At 40.0% G+C, this 23542-nt stretch overlaps 1 protein-coding gene across 8 annotated transcripts in view; it reads left to right on the top strand.

Moving 5' to 3' along the window:
* The window catches only part of PPFIBP1 (PPFIA binding protein 1), a 164327-nt gene that overhangs the window by 124734 nt on the left and 16051 nt on the right, over positions 1-23542 (top strand). For 4 of the 8 annotated variants that reach the window (XM_028144099.2, XM_028144097.2, XM_054719190.1 and 1 more), the window contains 9 exons: positions 1119-1211; positions 3081-3195; positions 6375-6436; positions 9619-9703; positions 11882-12036; positions 18146-18261; positions 18824-18880; positions 20373-20433; positions 20803-20832. In XM_028144099.2, the coding sequence (XP_027999900.2) occupies positions 1119-1211; positions 3081-3195; positions 6375-6436; positions 9619-9703; positions 11882-12036; positions 18146-18261; positions 18824-18880; positions 20373-20433; positions 20803-20832 (774 nt within the window). Of the gene's footprint in view, positions 1-1118; positions 1212-3080; positions 3196-4901; positions 4935-6374; positions 6437-9618; positions 9704-11881; positions 12037-18145; positions 18262-18823; positions 18881-20372; positions 20434-20802; positions 20833-23542 lie in introns of all 8 variants that reach the window. The other 4 variants (XM_008140513.3, XM_054719192.1, XM_028144096.2 and 1 more) reach the window with 3 other exon arrangements.

Here is a 23542-nt window from a genome sequence, read left to right as displayed (position 1 = left end):
GAAGGAGAGGGAGAGATAGAAACATCTATGAGAGAGAAACACCAACCAGCTGCCTCCTGTACACCCCGCACTGGGGATCAAGCCCACAACCTGGGCCTGTGCCCTGACCGGGAATCAAACCTGTGGCCTCCTGTTGCATGGGATGATGCTCAACCAACTGAGCCACAAAGGCTGGGCTATTTTTTTTTTTATGGCATTCTTGTATAGTTCTGTTGTGTCGTCCATGAATTTGTGACTCAGTAATAAATGTCTCGTGAAAGAGAGGAACAAAAACACATTAACCATGGGCTTCGTGGCTTATAGTAAAAAAAATAATCTCCTTCACAGAGTATTTGAGCCCTTTTTGGGGGGGTGTAGGGGGTGCAAGAGTTGCTATTTAGCATTCTCAATTAATTGTCCTACTCTCTGGGCTCTGAACAAAAATGTATATCACTATTTCTCTCAATATTTATCCAAATTGGACAAGCATATAAGTTTTTTATAAAGGTGGCAGTAGAAAAGGTATCTGATTATACTGTATTTGTATTATAAAAACATTAGGATTGTTATCTTTTTCATTTTCCAAACATAAAAATCCATTATGACACTAAATATATTTTTAAATGACAGGGCCCTCATCCATCCTCAGGTTGAGAATCTTTGGTTAAAGGTTCTTTGGTTTAAATTTCACTCCATTCTCCCAGATTGGGTTGATGGATGGTCTGTACTTTATAGACACATGAAGAAATGATAAAAATATTTTTATAAACATCTACTATATGACTGAAAATACCCTGAAAAGTAATTGGTTTTACTAAAGAAAATTTATCTGGTTTATTTTAAAAGTGAAAGTTTATATAGTGAATTTTAGTCTAGAAATATCTGATCAATGATAGTAAGTTATTAGCTGCCCCTTAATAAAAATTAGTTCCTGTTATTTTCATGATCTCATCATTGTAAGACAGCGGAATTAGGAATTTAAAACAGTGTTTTAAGTGGAAAGATAGTTCTCAAGGAGGACACTGTTTTTATTTGTCTGATCTAAGGGATTGTGGATTTAAGATTTCCAAGCTGCCATGTCGGTATGTTGAAGTGTACTACCGCTTTCCTAATGTATTTCCCTGTTTCTTTCTGGACAGGGGCTGATGCAGGAGATCAATGACTTGAGGTTAAGAATCAGTGAAATGGACAGTGAAAGGCTTCAGTATGAAAAAAAGCTGAAATCAACCAAAGTAAGTTTTCTCAATGACAACAATTTTTAAACAAATGGCTCCATTGCTTATCTATGATGACTAATATATAGATGCAATGTGTTTTCCACTCAGTATATGATAAAGAAGGTATTTTGCAAGTGAACTTTTTCTCTGAGCTGGAGGCCTTCTTGATTTAAGCACTATTCTGAATAAAAACCAGGGCTTAACTTATCTGATAGAACATATTACCTGTCATTTCTCTTAATTATCTAACCTCCTGTGTAAACTGATACTGTTTTCTTGGTTATTTAGCTTATCTTTTTCTATCTGTAGTTTTCTTTTACTCCTCTGTCTCTCTACCAGTCCTTAATGGCCAAACTTTCTAGCATGAAAATCAAGGTGGGTCAGATGCAGTATGAAAAGCAGCGGATGGAACAAAAATGGGAGTCCCTGAAGGTGCGGTAGACATTGGGGAATGTGGGTCCATGGCTTGTTGCTTTCTGGCTTGTGTTGTTTTGCTGTGATGGTGTTTTTAGTGGTGTGTGCATTTATTTTGTCCGTGTGCCGCCTATTTTTTTAAAAAACACACGTTTAAAGCTAATTAAAGGGACAGTGTGATCCTTAATTTGTTTTTAGAAACCTATGAAATAATTAGTAAAAAAAATAATAAACAGGTAAATGAAAGTGTTTGTTTGTAAACGAAATCTCACTCTGTTAGGCTCTCTGAGATCCAGGCTTGGCAAAATAATTAGAACAAGTTCACCTGTGAAAGAATTCTGTTATGTACCAATAGTAGACCTGGGATTTTCTTTAAGGTAAATGTATTCAGCAGTTAACTATCATGGCAGAGAATGGAAATTACTGCTGAGAATAAGTGCAGTAAGAACAGGGTCGCACTCCTTGCCAGTGCTTCTGAAAATTTCTTGTGCTTGATATTCACGCCTTCCATAAGTAAAAACTTCTTAGCTTCATTGGAGAGTTACACCTTCTCATAGTACTAAATGTAATCTATATCTTTAGGAAAGACTGAAAATAAAATGTTTAAAAATAAAATTATTTTATGAATATAAAATTAAATTTAAAATAAAGGTGCATTTATAAGCTTCACCTAGGATTATTTTCAGCATTACATATTCCCATACTCACCCCTACTGGGATTACACCCACAACCTAGGTATGTGCCCTGACTGGGAATTTGCTAAAACTCTTTTCCAAACCAAACTGAATTTGCTAAAGCTCTTTTCCAAAATAAAACTGAAAGTTAAAACATTAGTAAATAGATAGAACATTGAATATGGGATCCTTAATAGTCATGTAGTTTTACAAAAGAAGAATTAAAATTTGTTTTCTAAATCTTTTTTTTTTTTGCATGGTTGTAGGAGATTCTGTTCTGTTATCTTAGTAATGAGGATAAATATTCAGTCCCAACATCTAGCTAAAGTTGTGCATCACCTGCTACTTTACCCACTAATTAAGCTCTCCCTTGTCCAGGGAACCTAAGTGCCATCTTGAAATGCTGAATAAATGTCAAGCAAGTCTTAATATCTATTTTCCAATTTGCATTTTATTTTGCTTTTACTATACTAAGCATCTAATTTTTTTTTTATTAGCTTGGTCAGATTTTTTATTTAACATAACATATATACCGTAGGGGGCTACATTAGTCCTACTTACACTTTAAAAGATTTCTTTTTTAATTTGTTCACAAAGAAACTTGAAATAATTATACCATAATTATTATAAATTGGATTTTAATAATTGCCTTGCTTTTTATTTATCATCATCACTGTCTGATTTCTGAAGTTTGCATCTTTGCATCTAAATAACTAATTATTGACTTAAGAACATACTCTTTGAATATTCTCTTTTATTCATAAGCTACTCTTTGAAATGAATTATCATTTGTAGGATGAACTGGCATCTTTAAAAGAACAACTGGAAGAGAAAGAATCTGAAGTGAAAAGGCTACAAGAAAAATTGTTTTGCAAGATGAAAGGAGAAGGGATAGAAATTTTTGACCGAGGTAGGAATATGTATTTAATATTGGTTACCTTATTTTGTTAAAATCCTCTAAGATCTGAAAAAAAAAAATCTGATGTTATTTGATGTGTAATTTTAGCAACAAAAAAAGAATAGCAGGAGCCATCTGGCCTAGGACCACAGGGAATCCTCCGAGGCTCTTTCCTGTGCTCAGGGAGCCCTGAACTTCCTTGTCCACAGCTGGAGGAGGGCAACTCTGTACCCTACTGGGTGTTTCGTTGAGATGACTAAATTGTCAATTACCATCAGGAGAGAGTTATTTCTAAATTGCAAAATAAAAGCAAGTGTCAAAAAGAATGAAAAGGAACCATTACGATCTCCTAAGACTATTTTCCTCTAACCTGAACTTGAGACAACAGAAATACATTTAGAAACCTTGTCTGCCCTGGTGAGAGAAGAGAAGAGAAGACTCTGTCTTTGGGAAACTCAGTGAAAATTTCTTATCATGCATTGAGCTCTTAACCTTCTAGAAAGCAAAAAATAGGCTAATTTCTTTTTAGAAAACTGCATGAATTTATCCAAAAATTGTTTTCATAATTGAGGAAGCTTGTCCTAGATATTATGTGGACTGTAATTTTTAATAATGTAGCTTCTACTTGATAGAAAAATACTTTGAATGCAATGTGTTTTTCTGAATTATATTTGGAAATATAAATGCATGTAACAGCTGACAACACTAGATCAGATTTAACCTCTCTTTGTTATTACAAATGATGACTGGGGCAAAAGCAACTTCTAATTCAATGGGAACAGAACAAATTTCATTTAGTATAGCTTTGGTCCATTTTTACCTGGTATGTGAACACCGATATTATTGTCTATTCAATGAGGAACTTGAATTAGATGACCTGTAAAGTCGTCTTGGCTCTGGAATATCCTGGCTTTGTATACCCACAGGTATCACAGTTCTCTATCCATCAGGAAACTTAATTCATCAAACATTCCGAAAAATGGATTTTTCCCCTCTGTCATTTGACATATGCAGAATTGTATGTTCGGAAAGGACATTCACAAACAGGTCACGCTTTTAGGATTTTAAGATAAAAATGGAATCCTAGGACTTGTAGGCTAGGGGGTATGTTAGAACAGTGCTACCCAAAGTCCAGTCCCAGGACTGTGCCCGTCTGTGAACTCCTTGCTACCAGTGCACCACCAAGGAAATACAGGGACTGAGAGCAAGTTGACGTAACATCCAACTGCATGGTCAGTGGACTCACGTGGAGCAGGAGCCACGCCACTTCTGTGTTATTGAACTTCAGTGGTGAGTTGAATGTGACAGAAGCCATGTACTGGTCATGTTCAGGAGGTCCAATATCAGGCCATAATGGAAATGTGAAAAACAACCAAGGCGACATTAACTGGCTGTTCACCACATACTGTGTGAGGAGCGCTGTACTCCATAGGCCCAATTTCAGGGTGAGAAAGTCAAGGTTCAGAAAGTTGAAGTAACAGAGGTAGTAACTCAAAGTTAGGTCTTCTGGATTAATTACATTAGATTCTCTTTTTAACTGTACACAGAGCGTTACGTAGTATAATAACAGTCCTGACGTCACAAAATAGTGCTTAATAGTCAGCCTTTGTGAGTTTAGAGTCCATTTTAGGTAAAAGGAGACAATAATAGTGCTCTTAAAATATTATTTACTGTTGTAATGTATGCTAACTTCCAATTCAATGGGTTTTCCTGCACAGATGAAAATTTTAAAAAGAAGCTCAAAGACAAAAGTAAGGTTTTTGGTGTATTTCCATCAGCCTTTACATTCACCGAAAGTAATACTTGGACTGTTCTTTGCATGTGTTTTTAAAACATTTCTCTCACCAAAAATGTGAAATTGCTTCATCGATAAGCTCTCCATTTCCTTGGAGCATACAAAATAGAGGGTAAACAAACAATAAAAACGAGGAGTAAAAGGTCCCTTAGCAGATTTCATGTGATTCAGCCCTTTTGCTCCATAGGACACAGCAGGACACCCAGAGTGGTGGAGGTGAGAAAGCACTTTCTCTGGGGTCCAGGAGATGCAGGGTCAGAGAAGGAAATAATGTTTACCCTCCTATGAAAACCTACTGTTTTTGAGGTTTGCCATAGTTGAAAGATCATTTTGAACTTTGCTTTCCAATGTTTTGTAGCCCACGTTTTCACGGAGATCTACTTTAGGAGGTTTTTTAAACACACCCTCTTAGTGTTTTGAAAGAGAATGTAATTATTTAATTTCATTAAGTAACCCAGATGTTTCATGGAGCCTGGATTATTTAAGGCAGCATAAAGATAAATCTTAAAGAGCTCTCTCCTCCAGACCTTGAATTCTTAAGTCAAGGGAATTTGCCTTTTTTTAAAAAGCAAAGAAAAGAAAGGTGATTCCTATAAAATATACCTTAATCAAAAATAGTTATATCAGTACTGAAGGATCCATCACTGTTTAAAAAATACCTTTAGTCGTTTTTTGTTTTTTGTTTTTCTCAAAAGGTGGTAATTGTAGCTGAATTTTTTTTCTCTGTTACAAATTTTTTAATTTGTGATTTCATTCTAGGTTGACTTTTGATCTTTAGGATATTTGCTTTTTAGTATTAAAGAAACATGCTTTTGTATTTGAATATCAAATTTTAAGTGAAATTACATTCATCTCACTCTGGCCTTTATGTTTTCAAATAGCATTTGGAAATGAAGTTTATAGATGAAGCAAAGTACTTAATATCCTTCTGTATGGAACCTACAGCTTAGCATGACTACTCGTGTAAATACCACATTCCATCAGGCTCTCATCATTTGTGTCTCCATCTTGGTTATAACTGAGTATCATTTTGTCTGCTTTTGTCATGTGCACTTTGTTCATTGCTTTTGCCCACTGCTTTTTTGAAAAGTCTGTGTTTTTATTGTTAGCACCGACATCCCATTGTTCTCTTGAAGATTTTGTTGTTGCTTTGAGAGAGGGTAGTTAGCTCTCACTTAACCTGTGACTATACAGGCGAGATAGAAGCTGTTCATTTTTCAGATTTTCCCTAAAAGACAATATGTATGGTAAATGTGCCCTTTTAAAAACAAACAAATAAAACAAATCAGTAACATCTTTACCTTAAAACATTTCAATCTGAAGAGTCAGTAGCTTCTCATTACTGTCACACACGTTAACTAAACTGACTTCTGATTTGATGTTGTGATATTTTCAGATATTGAAGTACAAAAGATGAAAAAGGCTGTGGAGTCTTTGATGGCAGCAAATGAAGAAAAGGTATCTAGCTGGAATTTAAATATTTATTTGGGTGTGTAATAGCAAAATTTTGATCATTCTGTGCAATTTCTTGAGATATTGCTGTTTGAAAGAACACACCCTATGCACTAACTGACATTGAGGGGCAAGCCTTCTGCCTTGCTGCTCAAGTGTGTCCACTGTCAGGGGGTTACCGTGGCCGAGCATAGGAATGGAGACCAGCAGCACCGGCTCCACTGAGAATTCTCTCTCTCCTCCCTGCATGAATTCAGAAAATGCTTGAGCTATCAGATCTGGGCTACCGTATGGACTCCGAACAACTTTAGCTTCATGGTCATGTCCATTGTTTTCTCCTCCATACTGCTGACCTCTTTCACATTGGGGATTGTCTCTGTTCTCCTGAGCAGGGAGATACCAGAAAAGAGAGGCCCAGGCACCAGGAAATCAATTTGGCCCCAGGCTCTGCTTTAGCTGTGGTGGCCCAATGCCATGTCTCCAGAAGTTTGTTTCTTCTGGTTGTTCCTCCTCACTTCATCCTGCTAAGAGCAGGGATGCAGTTACTCTACTAAAGAAATGCGTTTCTTCGCGACCTTCCTGACCCTCCGGCCAGCAGGCAGCAGCAGTTGGGTCCAGCTCCTGTCATCAGAATTGCTCTCCTCTCATGTCCCTAAGTGAATGGAACAAGAAGGCATTTTCCCAAGAAAAGAGTAATTTCAAGGAAGTGAAAATCAGGCCATGCCAAAAAACTTGCTCTTGATCTTTTTCTAATGGATCATAAGTTTCTTTTTCTAATTCTTGCCTACTCTGTTTTACTTGTTGATTTATTTTTGCCTTTCATTCTCTTCATTTGTTCTTTACTCCTTGGTAATAAGCTCATTGTCTTACTCACCCAACCAGATATATATAAATTTTTTTGCCAATCTTTCCTACTATTGAATAAAAATAAAAGTCCTTAGCAAGCTGCCGACAGAGCTTTTTTTTTTTTTTTTTTTTTTTAAGAAAATCACTGAAATTCATTTTGTCTTAATTTTTCTCCCTCAAAATGCAACAATAACAAAACTCCCAATGTTGAAGGAAGGCTCACTAGATGCTCAAACTGCTATAGGTGCACCAAGAGTGACATAACTTCTTGGTAGTTTCAGAAGGCTTCAAAGAGGATATATTTGAGCAAATTCTGAAGAATAGCAAGAGTTGCTCATCAGGAAAATGAAGGCTTCTAGAACATCCATGAGTGAAAACATGTTTCAAAATCAAGGCTTGAAGTAGCCCAGTGCATGCTGGGAAAGTTCTGGAACATGAGGGGGTGTATAAGACTAACAAAAGAGCTACAATGAATAATAGGCAACTTTGTATGGCTAGGCTAATGATCTGGGACCTCAGGTTGTAGGTGTTGGGCAGTGACATAATTAAATTGCCTTTTGGAAGCTAACTCGGGTATCAGAACAGAGGCAGGAATAAGGGAGGGAGAGTAAAGACTGACCAACTAAGAAGCTAGATGAGAAATGAAGAGAGGTTGAAGTAAGGCAATGACAGTGAAGTGTTGAGGGGAAGGTATTTTAGAGAAATTTGTAGGTTGACAAAATTTAAAAATCTTGGGACTTTAGAGTTTCTGGTTTGATCAATGGGGTAAATGATGGTGCCCTCCAAGAGTTAAGGGCATCCAAGCGAAGCTGAAGTACTAGGGGCAAATAATGAGGTTCATTTTATATACGTACTATTTGATGTGTTCATGGGACATCTAAAAGGAGATTTCTCATAGAAAGTTGAAAATAAATCTAAATTTTAGGAGTTGTATAGGATTATAGATTGGTAGGGAGTGAATCTCTTCAATTTTAGGAGAAATGTATAATTAGTTGTGGATTGGTGGAAACTAATGTATCAGTTAGCTTTGGCTCCGTAACAAATCACATTTGTTATTTTTCTCATGCTTCTGTGGGTTAGCTAGGTGGCTCTTCTGGTCTTGGGCTGGCTTAGCTGATCTCTATGGTTAGCCAGTGACTGGGATAGGACTGAATGGCATAGGATGGTGTGACTCACGTGTCTGTTGATCGACCAGTCTTGTTCTAGGTTGGCCCAGTTGAGATATCTCTTCTCTAAATGGTCTCTCATCTTCCAGGAGACTAGCTAGCCTATGCTTCTTCACATAGTGGCCTTAGAGCAGCAGGAGAGGGCAAGCCCCAAAGTTCAAACACTTTTCAAGCCTTTGCTTAAACCACATTTATTGATATCTTATTTGCCCAAAGTGGGTCACATGGTCAAGCCCACACTCAGTGTGGGTGGAGCTAGAGAGCTCACTTTTATAATCCACCACAATTAGGGCATGGGGAAAAGAGAAGAGGGTAAAGGACAATACTGTAGGCTCTATATTTTATTGTCTGGGTTGGGTAATAGTGGGGTTATAGAAGTGGAATATCTGTCTCGCCAACAGATTAAGAAATCAAAATAGAAAAGAAAGAGTGGAAAGAAAAGTAAAAGAGGAAGGAAAGAGTGGAGTCAATCAAGTGCCAAATAGAGGTCAAATTAGAGAAACTATAAAAGTGTTCATTGTTTTTAGTAAATAGGTCTCTGGTGACTAATGGAAAGGAGTGTGTTGAGAAGGGAAGAGCCAGATGGCCCTGACTGAGAGCTGATAAAGGCAGCAGGTGTAGATCTGTTTTTCAAGACTTGGCCTATAACCGTGGTCGGCAAACTGTGGCTCACGAGCCACATGCGGCTCTTTGGCCCCTTGAGTGTGGCTCTTCCACAAAATACCACGGCCTGGGCGAGTCTATTTTGAAGAAGTGGCGTTAGAAGAAGTTTAAGTTTAAAAAATTTGGCTCTCAAAAGAAATTTCAATTGTTGTACAGTTGATATTTGGCTCTGTTGACTAATGAGTTTGCCGACCACTGGCATATAAGTTAGAGAGGAAAGCAATTAAAGTTGACTTTTTCTTGTTTTCTTTTTTCCTTTTTTTTGTATCTTACTACCTTGTTTTGTTTTTGTCTTTTAAAGATGGCAGCTGAGTGATAGGATCTCTAAATGTAGAGGTACTTTTTCTATATCTCTGATGTAGGAAAGATGTTCTAGATGTTACTAGTTTTACTAAAGTTTAGAAGTATTCTTTAAATAATGTAAATAATTCATGTCTACTTATCTTGGTGTTGCAATTACTTTTACCATTTTAAAATCATAGCACTGGAGATGATCATTTATTTTATTAATAGGATCGGAAAATAGAAGATCTTCGACAGTGCCTGAACAGGTACAAGAAAATGCAAGATACGGTGTTACTGGCCCAAGGTAAAAAAGGTAGTGTAGTTCTAAATGTTTTCTACTTAACTTGATTTTAAGTGGCCATAATCTTTTATATTTGGCCTCGGTTTCTTTTTGAAACATACCCATTCTCTCTAATTAGATAGCTCACTCATCCATGCAATGATATTGTTCAGCATCTGTTCTCTGCCTGAAAGCATATCGGCTGAAGAGCATACTGTAGATTGGTTGGCCAGGGACAGCCTCTCTAAGGAGTCCATTAGATAGCATTCCAGAAAGAAAGTACAACAGCACACGCAAGAACTTTTTTGGGGGGCGGCGGTTAGGGAGGAGGTGACGTGTTTAAGAAGTAAAAGACCAGTGTGACTGGAAGGTAGTGATCAGGAGGAAGAGTGAGATGGGATTATAGAGGTGAGTACCAACCAGGTCATACAGGTGGGGAGTTTTCACTCTTACTTGGCCCCAGGGATCCACTGAAGGGTCTTAACAAGTCAATGATAAGTAACTTGTAACAAATAGACCAGTGGTTCTCAACCTTTCTAATGCCGCGACCCTTTAATACAGTTCCTCATGTTGTGGTGATCCCCCAACCATAAAATTATTTTCGTTGCTACTTCATAACTGTAATTTTGCTACTGTTATGAATCGTAATGTAAATATCGAACCGCTGCTATAGACCCTAAGACCATCGGAAAACACAGATATTTACATTACGATTCATTAACAGTAGCAAAATTACAGTTATGAAGTAGCAACGAAAATAATTTTATGGTTGGGGGTCACCACAACATGAGGAACTGTATTAAAGGGTCTCGGCATTAGAAAGGTTGAGAACCACTGAAATAGACCATAGTGGGAGGGAGCAGTGTTGGAAGGAAGGAAAGCGATTTAAGAGACCGTGGCAGTATTCCAAGTAGAAAGATCTGATGGTACTGACTGGAAATATATTTTGGTGTTAGAATCAAAATGATGATGTGTTGAACAAGTGAAGGAGTGTGAAGAGATAGAATTAAGAAAGATCTCTGATTAAAGCAACTAGCTGGATGATAGTTCCATTTTCTAAGATAGAGAAACCTAAAGAAGGAACATTGGCATGGTTAAGGGGCATCATGTTCAGTTTTGAAAATGTTAAATTAAAAGAAAACATACACACACAAAAACCCTGTAAGACATCTAAGAAAAGATAGTTATGCGGCTTGTTGTATTTATTATTATTTTATCGGTTGTCCTCAACTGTACAAACTTTTGGAGTGATTCAAAACAAACAAAAATGTTAAGGACTTTAAAAGTTCTCTTGTTTATTATCAATGCATAGATGGGGTTATTTGCTCTAAAAATAAGCACTGGAGTTTAACAAGTCTTTTGGAAGACACTCGTGGTTGCTTTTTCCCATTATGCTCTTCTTTCTGCTTTAAAATGAGTGGAATAAAGGATTCTTTTGGGGGATCAAAAGGGCATTATCTCTTTTTCTTCCCTTTCTCTGTGTGTGTGTGTGTGTGTGTGTGTGTGTGTGTGTGTGTGTGTGTGTGTGTTTTAGGAGCTCAGTAGTGATGAAAATGGAGTTGTTTAAATGGTGACTCTTTTTGTACCGCTGGTATTCCTCAGCTTGGTAATTTCTGAACTGAAATTTGTGAAAAGCCTCCAAATTTTGAAACAAAATTACAAGAGTTGTTGAACTGAATTCACTTTTTTAAAAAATATATTTTTTTTATTGACTTCAGAGAGGAAAGGAGAGGGAGAGAGGGAGAGAAACCTCAATGAGGAGAATCATTGATTGGCTGCCTCTTGCACACGCCACATTGGGAATCAAGTCTGCAACCCAGGCATGTGCCCTGACCAGGAATCAAACCGTGACCTCCTGGTTCATAGGTAGACGCTCAACCATTGAGCCATGCCAGCCAGGCTGAATTCACTTTTTAATTTCAATCTTGTGAGTCTATCATTGCCCCTGTTAACACCTCTATCAGTTAAGACCTCTCTTAATACCACTGCTGGGTACTCACGTGGCCCAAAGCCCCGGGGCCTCAGATGCTACTAGTTGAAGGTGTTGTTTCCTAGGTCCCGTGTTTTTTCAAGTGATTCCAGAAGCTGACTTTTTGATTTTTTTTGAGGATCAGAAAATTTTTTACATCTAATATATTTGGGATTCTTCTTCCAAAAGTGAACTATAAATTAAAATTTGCTGTTGGTCCTGTTTTCTTCGTCTTTTCCTAGGCCAAGAGGGTGACTATGACGACCTGCCCACTTCCAGTTCCATCTCCACTTTGCTGGAAGCACAGGGTTTTGGGGAACTGGAGAAAGGTCTGTCATCCACGCCAGTGATGGGGTCCCCCAGTCGTGACCCACTGAACACAAGTGTTCCGGAAGAGGTATGTATAGACTCCCAATAGCCTCTTCCTGCTGGAGAGAGTGTGTCAGTGAAAGTTAAAGTGCTGTGGACAACATGAAAGATGTGGGATTTTTTTTTCTCAGTTTGGTTACTGATGACTTGGTTTGTCCTGGAAATTTTTGTGTCCTATAGGTTTTTATTTGAAATGTGTGTATGTTTTTTTTTTTTTTTTTCTCTTCTCTAACAAATGCCCCGGGCAGTGTTAAAATTGTTTATGTAATTCAGGAAAAATGTAAGAGTCCCTTGGGGATAGATGTCATCTTAAATACAGGACTCTAATCTACATATTAAATAATAAGTAGGGAATAAATAAAGGGAGGTTATATAGAGAAATTGATTTGAATCACCTTTGATGGAGATTCTGTAAGACAAGCATGTCAAACTCGTGGCCTGGCGGGCCGTATGCCTCATTTAAATAAGGCATGTGGCCTGTCAGCCCGAGAGTTTGACATGCTTACTGTAAGATGATGGATTGAAATTTACCTCTGACTTCTTTAGATTTGGAAGAAGCAACTGGAGGGGAATCAAGTCTTAAACTCATTTACTTTACTTTCACATCCAATTGCCATCAATACCTTTCTCCATTATCTATTGCACCCCACCCCACAACTTTGTGTCTTGAATGACAACATTTATTTTGCTGACGAACCTGCCCTTTGGACAGGGCTCAGCAGGAACATCTGGTCTCTGCTCCACTTGGCAGCAGTGGGAGTGGCGCAAAGGCTGGGTCTTCAGTCACCTCCAGGCTGCTCATTCCTCTGTCTGGTGGTCGAGGCTGGCCGTTGGCTGGGACTTCAGCTGAGGCCCTGGCTGGACCCACTGCCTGTGACTGCTTGGCCTCCTCTTAATACAATGGCTGGTTCCTGAAGATGAGCATCCCAAGGAGAGGTCTAGGCAAATTCGTATCACCTTTTGTGACGTGTCTCAGAAGTCATGTAGCATCTCTTCTCCTTCGTCATAGGCCCACCCAGATTCACGGAGAAGGAGTATCTATTACCTCTTGATGGACAAGTGGCACTATCACATTGTAAGAACATGTGAGATGGGATATATTGGTGCAATCATATTTGGAAAATAAATCTGCCCCTCACTCCCTGGCTACAACAGTTTATATCCCTCTCCCATTCACAGTATACCCACCCCCTCTCCTAAGACCCCTTAGTTTCATTCCAATTAGGCATCAGCATCCCAGGAACTTGTCATCCAGACTAGGTGATGATGTAGGTGAAACTCCTCAGGTGCATCTTCTTGGGCACAGCTTCTTGGGTACCACTCCATTCAGTTTAAAGAACCGGGAACTTAAGGGACAAGCTCTCTGTCCCCCACACACCTGACATACAGTTGTGGGATAGGTATAACATAACTGCTACAGGCACTCTTCTTTAAAAGAGGGACAACAGAAGGCACACAGGTGTTACTAGTTCAAACAATTCCAAAATCCAGCCAGGCACGTGGTGCCCGTTCCTTTATTAGGACTCAGTCCTCTGGGCTCTTGGTTTTTCCTTCTGATTCATCCTTCCTTTCCTACAAGAAGGGGATGTGCTTGCAGATAGTAGTTTTCTGTAAAAGTGTCCATATAGGTCCAAAGCCACCTTTAATTTTTTCTTGTCTTTGTCCCTTTTAGTCTAACTTGGTTCAGTATTTTAAACATTCAGAATTTCTTCTGAGTCAATCTATTATCCACTCCATTAGATAAAAGCATTATCTAGTTAATTAGATACCTTCACAATAAACCTTCTCTACCTTAGGTTCCCTGTAAGGCTACTGTGGGATATCCCTTTATTTTTAGAATTTAAGATGTTTTTGTAAGGGTTCAGTGAGACAGCACCCCCTTAAATCTTCCTAAGGTCTTAACAAAGACACACACATGTCTTCATTTTAAGACTGTTTTCCTGACAGCACCCTGAAACCATTTCTTAATCTACACTAATAAAAGAGAAACATGTAAATTGACCATCACTCCACTATGCCCACCAGCCAATCAGGAGGGAATATGCAAATTAGAAAGACAAAGATGGCGGCTGCCCAGCTGCTCCAGGCACGGAGTGGCCGGGCAGGGCAGGACACCTGCTATGAGAGGGAGGGTAGGGGGTGAAGGGATCTACAGGAGCGGCACTCCGGCCACAGCAAAGATGAAGACGGCAGACTCCGGCCGCAGTCTGCAGCAAAGATGGCAGATCAAGACGAAGGCGGCCAGAGCAAAGGCCTGGGTCCCGGGTGCCGGAGGAAAACTGGTGCTGGAAGCCAAGGGAAGGAAGCCCTATTGCACGAATCTCTTCATGCAATGGGCCTCTAGTCTATATATATAAAAGCCTAAGCGACATTTGACTGGTAGCTATGACACGCACTGACCACCAGGGGGCAGATGCTCCATCTGGTAGGTTAGCTTGCTGTTGGGGTCCAGCCGATTGGGACTGGGTAAGATGAGCCGGACATGCCCTGGAGCTCTCCTGCGGTCCCTCCCTGGCCCCAATCATGCACCGGTGTGAGGGACCCCTAAAGTGAACAAGTCCATGCACCGGGCCTCTAGTTTTAATATAATGTGCTGTCTAGAAGAGACTGGGAATGGGAAACAGTTTTATTTTTTAACAAAACAACCTTAGGTTCCTTATATTTAACAGTTCCTTCTTTGCTCATCTTTATAAGTAATTAGAAGAAACCAAATGGCATCTTTTTATATCTGTTGCTGATAATTACATAATGAGAAGATGAAATTTGAATTGAATGAGAATGAATTCAAGGATTTAACAATTAACATTTCTCTTAAATATAAGAGAGGGCTAAAATATGTCATTAACAAGGAATTAGTAGTGGGTGGATTGGTGGTGAAAAGGTATAAATTTCCAGTTATAAGATAAATATAAGCACTGGGAATGTAATGTACAAGCATATGACTATAATTAATACCGATGTGTGGTATATTTGAAAGTTACTAAGAGAGTACATCCTAAAAGTTTTCATGACAAGAAAAAAAACACCACATTTTCTTCCCTTTTTTTAGTCTCTGAGATGATGGGCATTAACTTATTGTGGTAACCATTTCACAATATAAATCAATCAAGTCATTATGCTGTAAACCTGAAACTTATACAGTGCTGTATGTCAATAAAATTGGGGGGAAAAGGGGGATTAACTAAGGAATAAGAAATGTTTTAGAGGGGAAAAGTCCCTAACTGTTAAACATATATTTACACCTAAGGGAAAGTTACACTCAACAGCCATGGAGTGGGCTGCATTTATAGAGAGAGGATGCTGCTATATGTAGGATGTACCCAGATAATCTCATATCCTTAAAAAAGTCTTTGCTGGGTGCATTGCAGTTTTTTTCTTTTATGGGTTTTTGTTGTTGTTGTTTTTTAGAGGGGAGGGAGGTTTAAAGAATAGTTTACTTATTTTTAGGGAGAGTAGAAGGGAGAAAAGAGAAACATCCAGGTGAGAGCGTAACATTGATGAACTGCTTCCTGCACACCCCCTACCAGGGATGGAGTTCAAAACCCGGGGAATGTGCCCTGACCAGGAATCTAATCAGCAACCTTTTGGTGCACAGGATGACACTCAACCAAATGAGCCAGTCAGGGCTAAGCATTTTAGTTTTAATGAGAGATTTTGAGTTTGGAACAGGGATGATTTGATGAGGATTGAAGGTGTTCAGCCACATCTATATAATAAAAGGTTAATATGCAAATTATCCCCATGGGCGGGAGCATGACCAGCCAGGAGTTAGATGTATGCTGACCACCAAGGGGTGGCATGGAATGAAGGAAGGCCCCAGCCAGTGGCTGGCAGCTGGGGAAGGAAGGCCCCAGCAGACAGCCAGCAGCCAGGGAAGGGAGGCCCCAGCCAGCAGCTGGCAGCCGCTAGGGACCCTACCCATGCACGAATTTCATGCACTGGGCCTCTAGTATATATATAAAAGGTTAATATGCTAAGTGTCCAACCATCCTACTGGTCGCTATGACGCATACTGATCACCAGGGGGCAGATGCTCAATGCAGGAGCTGCCGAGCTGCAGTGACTTGGCAATGGCGGTTCTTGAGTGATGCACCCTGAAACCAGAAAGGAGGAAGCCCTATTCCTCATGGGGCCACATGATTCCACCTTCGGCCATAGGTTATATTGTTGCTGGGGCACTGTTGGCCCCGAATCTAGTTTACTGCACACTTGCATTTGTGTTCCACAACCTGTACGACAGCAACTTTGCAGAGTGCCCTCTTGCACTCCGGGACCCCTTGGGGGATGTCAGAGAGCCACTTTTGGCCCGATCCCCGCAGGTCAGGCCAAGGTACCCCACCTGCCAGAGGGACCCTGCTCACTCTGCAGACACCGGGGAGAGACTGCAGGAGGTTGGCTCCAGGGCCCCATCTCACCCAGTCTCACCCCGCTGGCCACCTTCTGATTCATTTTCTTTCAATATGCATGAATTTGTGCACCGGGTCACTAGTTTTAAAAGAAAAGCCAGGAGGGAGATTTGAGGTTGGATTTAAAGCCCTAAAGTTTGAAAGGAAATAAAGAAAATCAGTCTGCTAGTGGAAGTTCATTTATTTATTTATTTTTCATGAGTAGGAACCCAAGGCGATAAGAACTTAAGGAAGCAGGGATGATGGCTAAATAAGTTGTCCAGGATAAATCATAAAGATTCAAACTGGGGGGGGAAAAGATAGTGAAATAATCTATTTTATAATAAGGTGACTTGTTAAAGAACAAAATTCGACTGAGTACATTTAAAAGGTCTTGGCTTAACACAGCAATTCATGAACCCAGCAGCATCCAGTCTAGGAGATGAGATAGAAAGGCCCAAGGAGCTGTACAAGATGAAAGGCTTTTTGTAGAAGTGAGCAGGGGCAGGGAAGTTATGTGTGGCACTTGCTGATTGGTTAAAGCAGGGTTATTTTCCTTACATGGAGCAAAGGGAAGTCTTGGAGTCCCGTCAGGTCACCTGTGGGAGCAAGGCAGTACTGTTTGGTTGACCTAAGCCTTTCTTTTCTGGGAGAGCTGAGCATAGACATTTCCTTCAGTTCAGGTTTGCTGATGCAGGGCTTAGCATGACCCATACCATCTTGGGCCCAATCTGGTTACTTGAACAGATTTCACATTTTATAACCTTTGATAGTGTCCAAGGATGAGACCACTGCTCAGTAACTGAAACAAAACTCACAAAGCTGGATTTATTGCTTATTTAAGAGAGTGGACTTTGTTGGTCAAGGACACTCTCTCCAAGCTGATCATAGAGAGGGTTTTAGGATGCTTGGAGCTCAGGGGCTGGTGGACCTTCAGAGGAAGCAGGAGTGAGTTGACAGCAGCCGGATGTGGTTATGAAGGTGAGGCTGTTGACTGGGTGGCCTTTAGAGGTGTGTTTGCTGGTGTGAGTCCTTACCTGGCTGGCCGACTTCCAGAGGTGAGTCATGGTTGGTTGACTTGCAGAAGTGAGTCAACTCCCTGAGGCGAGTTTTGTTCATTATTTTTTTTTACTGGAATATTTGCTAAAGTGTTTCATTTGTTAATGATGTGTCCAACCACCTAACTGCTCTCTGGTTGTCAAAAATTATTGAAAACCAGAGTATATAATTTTTTTTCACAGAGTCCGTCCTTAGGATATATAAGGCATTTATGTGGGAAAGTGTATTGTGTATTTTTGTTGTTGTAATATTGTTACTATGAAGCAAAGTGTTTTAAATAGTATAATCACAAAGTACATTATAAGTTGTTTTAATTATATTTTTTATCAATTCTGTTAACTGAAATTAGCTTCTTCACACACAGAATAATAATGAACTGGAGTGACCAACGTTCTATTTTAGACTAGCAGCAGAAACTAAAGTGAAAGTAGTGCTCATTTTACAGAGAAGATTGATGCCCAGGGAAGTGACTTGCCTTAGGCAAGTGTTAGGATTTTACTATTAACTTAATTAATAGTATGTATTGTGTCTTGCAATATTCAGTATCTTATTCAGAACCAGGTTCAAAAATTACCTTCCTCCAGAATGTTTTCTCTGTAGCACTTCTAGGTGTCTCTATCCTGATTCTGGTTGCCCTGTGGCTTGTGTTTTGTTTGATGTGACTCACTGTGACTTTTTATTATTATATTACAGTTCCACACCAGCATCTTGCAGGTTTCAACCCCTTTATTATTACCAGCATCGAAAGGCTTGGAAACTCCTGAGAAAGCAAAATTGCCTCCTAAGTCCGAGACTTCATTTGAGGAAAAGTATGTCATTAATGTCCTAACGTTGCAAATATAAATGTTTGGAAAAGTAAGTCAACCAAAAGCAAGGGTGCTTTGCATTTATTGACAGACACGAATTCTTACCCAGAGAAGCAAGAAACAGCAAGACATGCGCCAGGAAACCATAGCAGTTTTGTGTTATTGAAATAACAGGTGTGAAGCCAGAAGTAACTGGAAATGAGGCTGAGGATGTGCTGTGGTCAGGTTAGAGAGGGAGTGTATGTCCTAGGTCCTGGGTGGCCCTCAAAGGGCTGCGAGCAGAATAGCGGCAGTCCTGTGCCTGAGGCTCTTTGGACCATGGCTATGAAGGAGATCGGACAGGGATACAATCGTTTCTGCATAGGCAAATAGAATCTGGGGGGACATATTCCCAAATTAATTGCCTAATCTTACAATTAGACAAAGTAAAATAAAACACAATACCAAAAAAAGAGAAATAACTTTCCTTGCACAATTGTTTGTTTTTGACAGTTCTGTTCACTTTGAATATCTATGGTCTTTTCTTCAAGAAGTTCACAAATACTTTCTTTTTTTTAAATTTTAGTGATGGAAAAAGAACGCTTGGCGCTGCTGTTGAAACCCAGATGTCTGATAGTCTTTCGTAAGTTATAAGTGATTGAATGTGAGAAATGTGGTTGGTACTTAGGGGAGAGGAAGCTTCCCTTACACTAACAATAACCAACACTGGAAGTGAGTGACTACGAGGCCTGAATTAATGACTGAAACTGTAATGATAAAGAGGGGGTGAGGTGAGGGTGGGGGATGTAAGTTGACAAAGAAATACTTGCTCACTTATCATTGTCTCAGGCCAAGTTTCTGTAGATCTTTAGCATTCTTTACCAGTTTCCCCTGAAGTTCAGTGCTTGTAATTTCACTTTTGTGCTGATATTTTAAATCTTGCAGAAGAGAATCACAGAGTAGTGTGGTGGCTGGAAAGTCTGCACTGGTTTTCTGCACTTTCAAATTGATAAACTGACCTGATATCTATGTTTATCCGTGTTCAAATCTGGATTAAGTTAGGAAAATGTATTCCTCAAAAAGTACTCAAAGATAAGATCGTTTTCACCATTATATTTTACTTTATTTGGTGGTAGGCACTTCTAGCAACTTATTTACACATAAATACATGACAAATGCCTTTTAAATGTTTGTTTGTATATTTATATTATTCTGTTTCTTTGAGCAAAAGTATTACTTTTTTTCTTTCTCTTTTGAAACTGGTCACATATTCCTGCCTCAGTTTTAAATAAGAGCAGCTCTATAAAACTGAATGCTAATCATGTGAAAGAGTCTCCGAATGTTTACAGTGTCACTTTGCCATCACGAGAATAGCACATGAATTATATGGACTGTAATAGGGATTCCTCTACTATGCTTTGATCAGAATTACAAATGAAGTGCTCTGTCAGACTCAGAAAACCGATTTCTTTGTGAATTGAAAAGTAAAAATTTCATCCTTTATTTTTTTAAGATACTTTAATTGATTTTTAGAGAGGAAGGAAAGGAGAGGGAGAGAGAAACATCGATTGATGTGAGAGCAAAACATCGATTGGCTGCCTCCTGCACTCTCCCTACTGGAGATCTAGTCCACCACCCGGGGCATGTGCCCTGACCAGGAATGGAACCAGTAACCTTTCGGTGCACAGGATGACACCCAACCAACTGAGCCACACTGGCCAGGGCTTCATCCTTTATTTTAATTAGAGGATTATATGTAAATAGTACATGAGTACTTTAAAAAGTTCCCAGTGTAAATGTATACATGCAAAGGATCTAGCACTAGGCCTCGGAAAACTGGTTTAAATTTTTGAATATTGACATCACAAGGATAGTCCTAAGTGTTTTTCCAGCTACTCAAACGTGTGCGGGACATTTACAGTTACTGGCAGGACAGCTAACCACCCCTGCTTTTAAAAGAACTAAATGTTATAATTTCCTTAAGCACATAAGTGACTGCCGGAATCCAGATGTTCTTTTATTACCAGGATTCAACCCACACACAATTTTAGTTTCTTTCCAAGATATCCTACTTAAAAACAGTGGCACCAGAGCCACTTATTATTAATCCTAATTATTATTATTGTTATTTTTAGAACTTCAAGTCTGCAGAAGTCTAGCAGCCTGGGCAATCTGAAGAAGGAGTCATCAGATGGGGTTGGTTCTGTGTTGTTTTTCCTGTCTGTTACCCTGAGAAGGAAATATTTGGGGATCTTCATCTTTTCCCATGTTGCAAGTAAAACTCTTTAAGAAGAGCTGTGGTTTCTCTGACGGAAAATTATTAGATAATAGAAAATTATGAAGTTAAGGATAAATATCAAGAAGTATGATAGGAAGGATTGAAAGTAGTGCATAAAACCAAAAATAGAGACTTCAATAATAAAACATTGTTGGAAATAAATGAAACTGAGATTTTGTAGCTGGGATATATATGTAAATTTATTTTAATTTATGGAATTGTATGTGACAAATTATGAATATATAAGGGATTCCTATAACAACCTTAACTGTTGTTGTTTTGAACAGGAAAAGGAGTCTGTTCAGAAGCCTCCAGAGGTAATTTTCATGTCCCGGTTGCAATGTAAAAATGTTTTAGACTGCTAATGCGTAAGATTGCTTAAATGCCTCTAGTAGACAGAACTCTCAGAAACATGCTAAAGGAAGGAAGCCAGACACAAAAGATCACATACTATATTATTCCATTTTTGTGAAATATTCAGACTAGATAAATTCATAGAGACAGCACGGAGGTTGGTGGTTGCCGGGGCGGAGGAGAGTGGAATGGGGAGAAGCCGCTTAATGGTAAGGGCTTTTCCTTTAGAACATGGAGGCCTTTTGGAACTAGGTAGAGGTGGTTGTTTGCAACACATTGTGAATGTACTAAATGCCACTGCATTGTATACTTCAGGATAGTTACTTTTATGTTATATGAATTCCACCTCTCTAGGTTATTGGAAAAACAAAAAGAAAATGCCAAACTCTCCGTCACACAGTTTAACGTTCTTAGCGATTGTCACCGGGCTTCCTTTGACCTCACAGAAAGCGCTTCTTAGATCACCAGCGGTTTATTTCAGGCAACCACTGTCCACCCACAGCAAACATGTTGCTGTTTAAGAGGCATCGTTGAGATGTGCTCTGGTCCTTCTTTCCTCTGGTTTTCGATCATTGACCTCGTAGAGGTTACCGTCTGGTAGACAGGCTACTTCCAGATGCAGTTTCTTGACTGTTGGCTCTCAGTGCCTTGAGTCATAGGGTAGGTAGAACTGAGGAAGCACAGACAGTGGGCACAGCTGTAATTAAAGTCATCCTCTGTTCTTTTCGCCCTGCCAATTCAATAGCGGAGTGCTTTTGGCATCAGTGTTAAGACATGAATATTAGTGCCGCTAAACTGAGGCATCTGTAACCTTTTAGTTACCACGAGCAGTCGATATGTAGAGTAAAAGAACCAACCACCTTAAAAGCCTATATCCATCCCCTTGCCCTTTTCTCCACTTCGGAAGAAAGAGAGGGAAGGAAATGTTAGAGAAATGAGAGCATCCAAACAAAAGCATTGTTGCATAATACTGAAACCAAATAAAAGACCATGTTACTATAATTGCCAGTTCAAACAACCAGAAAGCTAAAAAAAAGAAAAAAAGAAACATTGAAAGCATAATTTAATCACAACTGAAGTTCTAAAATATTATAGAAATCTGAAGTAGCTTCTGAATCAACCAAGAAAATTTAATTATAGTGAATTTAGTTTTAGGTAAGTGTATCTGAATATATCAGTTTTTGAAAATTGTTGATCCAAGTTTAGTAACTTCCAGGTAGGATATGAATATATCCCAGAATCTCATTTCAAAAATATTTTAAACAGTTGCTGATTATGCCTTCGTTGTATTAATTCTTTGAGGAGAATATCCTCTCTAATAAAATTGTAATATGCAAATTAACCATCACTCTGCTGCATAAGCCACGCCCACCAGCCAATCAGAGCGAGTATGCAAATTAACCCCATCCAAGATGGCTACAGCCACAGAGAGCAAGGTTTCCCAGGTAACAGAGCAAGCCAAGCTTTCCATAGCCGTTGCAGGCCTAAGCCTCCACTCAAGCTACAAAGTTTCAATTATAGAAGGTAAACAAATTCAAACAAATGGCGGCAGAATGGAGCTTGAGAGAGCAGGCCAGGGTTGCCGGTGGCAACAGGGGAAGCAAAGCTTTCCACACACCCTGGCCGGGCTCACCCGCTTAAGGCTACAAAGTTTCAATTGTAGAAGGTGAATTAACTGCCACAGAAATGGCTGCCGCCCTGGAGGGAGCAGCAGGCTTGGCTCCGCTCCAGGCTACAAAGTTTCAATTGTAGAAGGAAAATAAATTCCAGATACCAGGGCCTCCGCTTGGGTCACCAGGGGGCGTGGCCAGCCTGCAAACCACCACAGGCCCCTCGCTCAGGCCTCCCCATGCCCCAAGGGAACCCCACCCTGATCCGGGACACCCTTCAGGGCAAACCAGCTGGCCCCCACCCTTGCACCAGGCCTCTATCCTATCTAATAAAAGAGTAATATACAGATTGATCATCACTGAAACACACAATATAGCTGCCCCCATGTGGTCAAAGATCCTGCCCCCATGTGGACACAAGATGGCCACCACAAGATGGCCAGCAGGAGAGGGCAGTTGGGAGGCACCCGGCCTGCAAGGGAGGGCAGTTGAGAGGGACCAGGCTTGCAAGGGAGGGCAGTTGGAGGTGATCAACCCTGCAGGAGAGGGCAGTTAGGGGTGACCAGACTGGCAGAGGAGGGAAGTTGGGGGCAAACAGGCTGGCAGGGGAGCAGTTAAGCATCAACCAGGCTGGCAGCGGAGTGGTTAGGGGGTGATCAGGCTGGCAGGGAGAAGCAGTTAGGGGCAATCAGGAAGGCAGGCAGGCAAGCAGCTGGGAGCCAGTAGTCCTGGATTGTGAGAAGGATGTCTGACTGCCCTGGTGGGATCGGGCCTAAATGGGCAGTCGGACATCCCTCCAGGAGTCCCAGATTGGAGAGGGTACAGGCTGGGCTGAGGGACAACCCCCCGCCGTGCACGAATTTTGTGCACCGGGCTTCTAGTTTAAAATAATTGGAATACAATCTCCTTACACTGCCTGTGTAGAAGCTTGAGAATAATGCCTACTTCCTGGAGTAATTATATTATGCTGTATTGGGCTTCTATAGATGCAGTTATATTATAAAGAATGTGAACTGTCTCATAGCCAGATCTGTGTCATAATTGTTGGAAAAGAAGTCTATTG

The sequence above is a fragment of the Eptesicus fuscus genome, chromosome 7, assembly GCF_027574615.1.
Source record: "Eptesicus fuscus isolate TK198812 chromosome 7, DD_ASM_mEF_20220401, whole genome shotgun sequence".
Classification (NCBI taxonomy): domain Eukaryota; kingdom Metazoa; phylum Chordata; class Mammalia; order Chiroptera; family Vespertilionidae; genus Eptesicus; species Eptesicus fuscus.
Note: the sequence above shows the minus strand (reverse complement) of the source record. Positions and strands in the feature narration are given on the sequence as shown.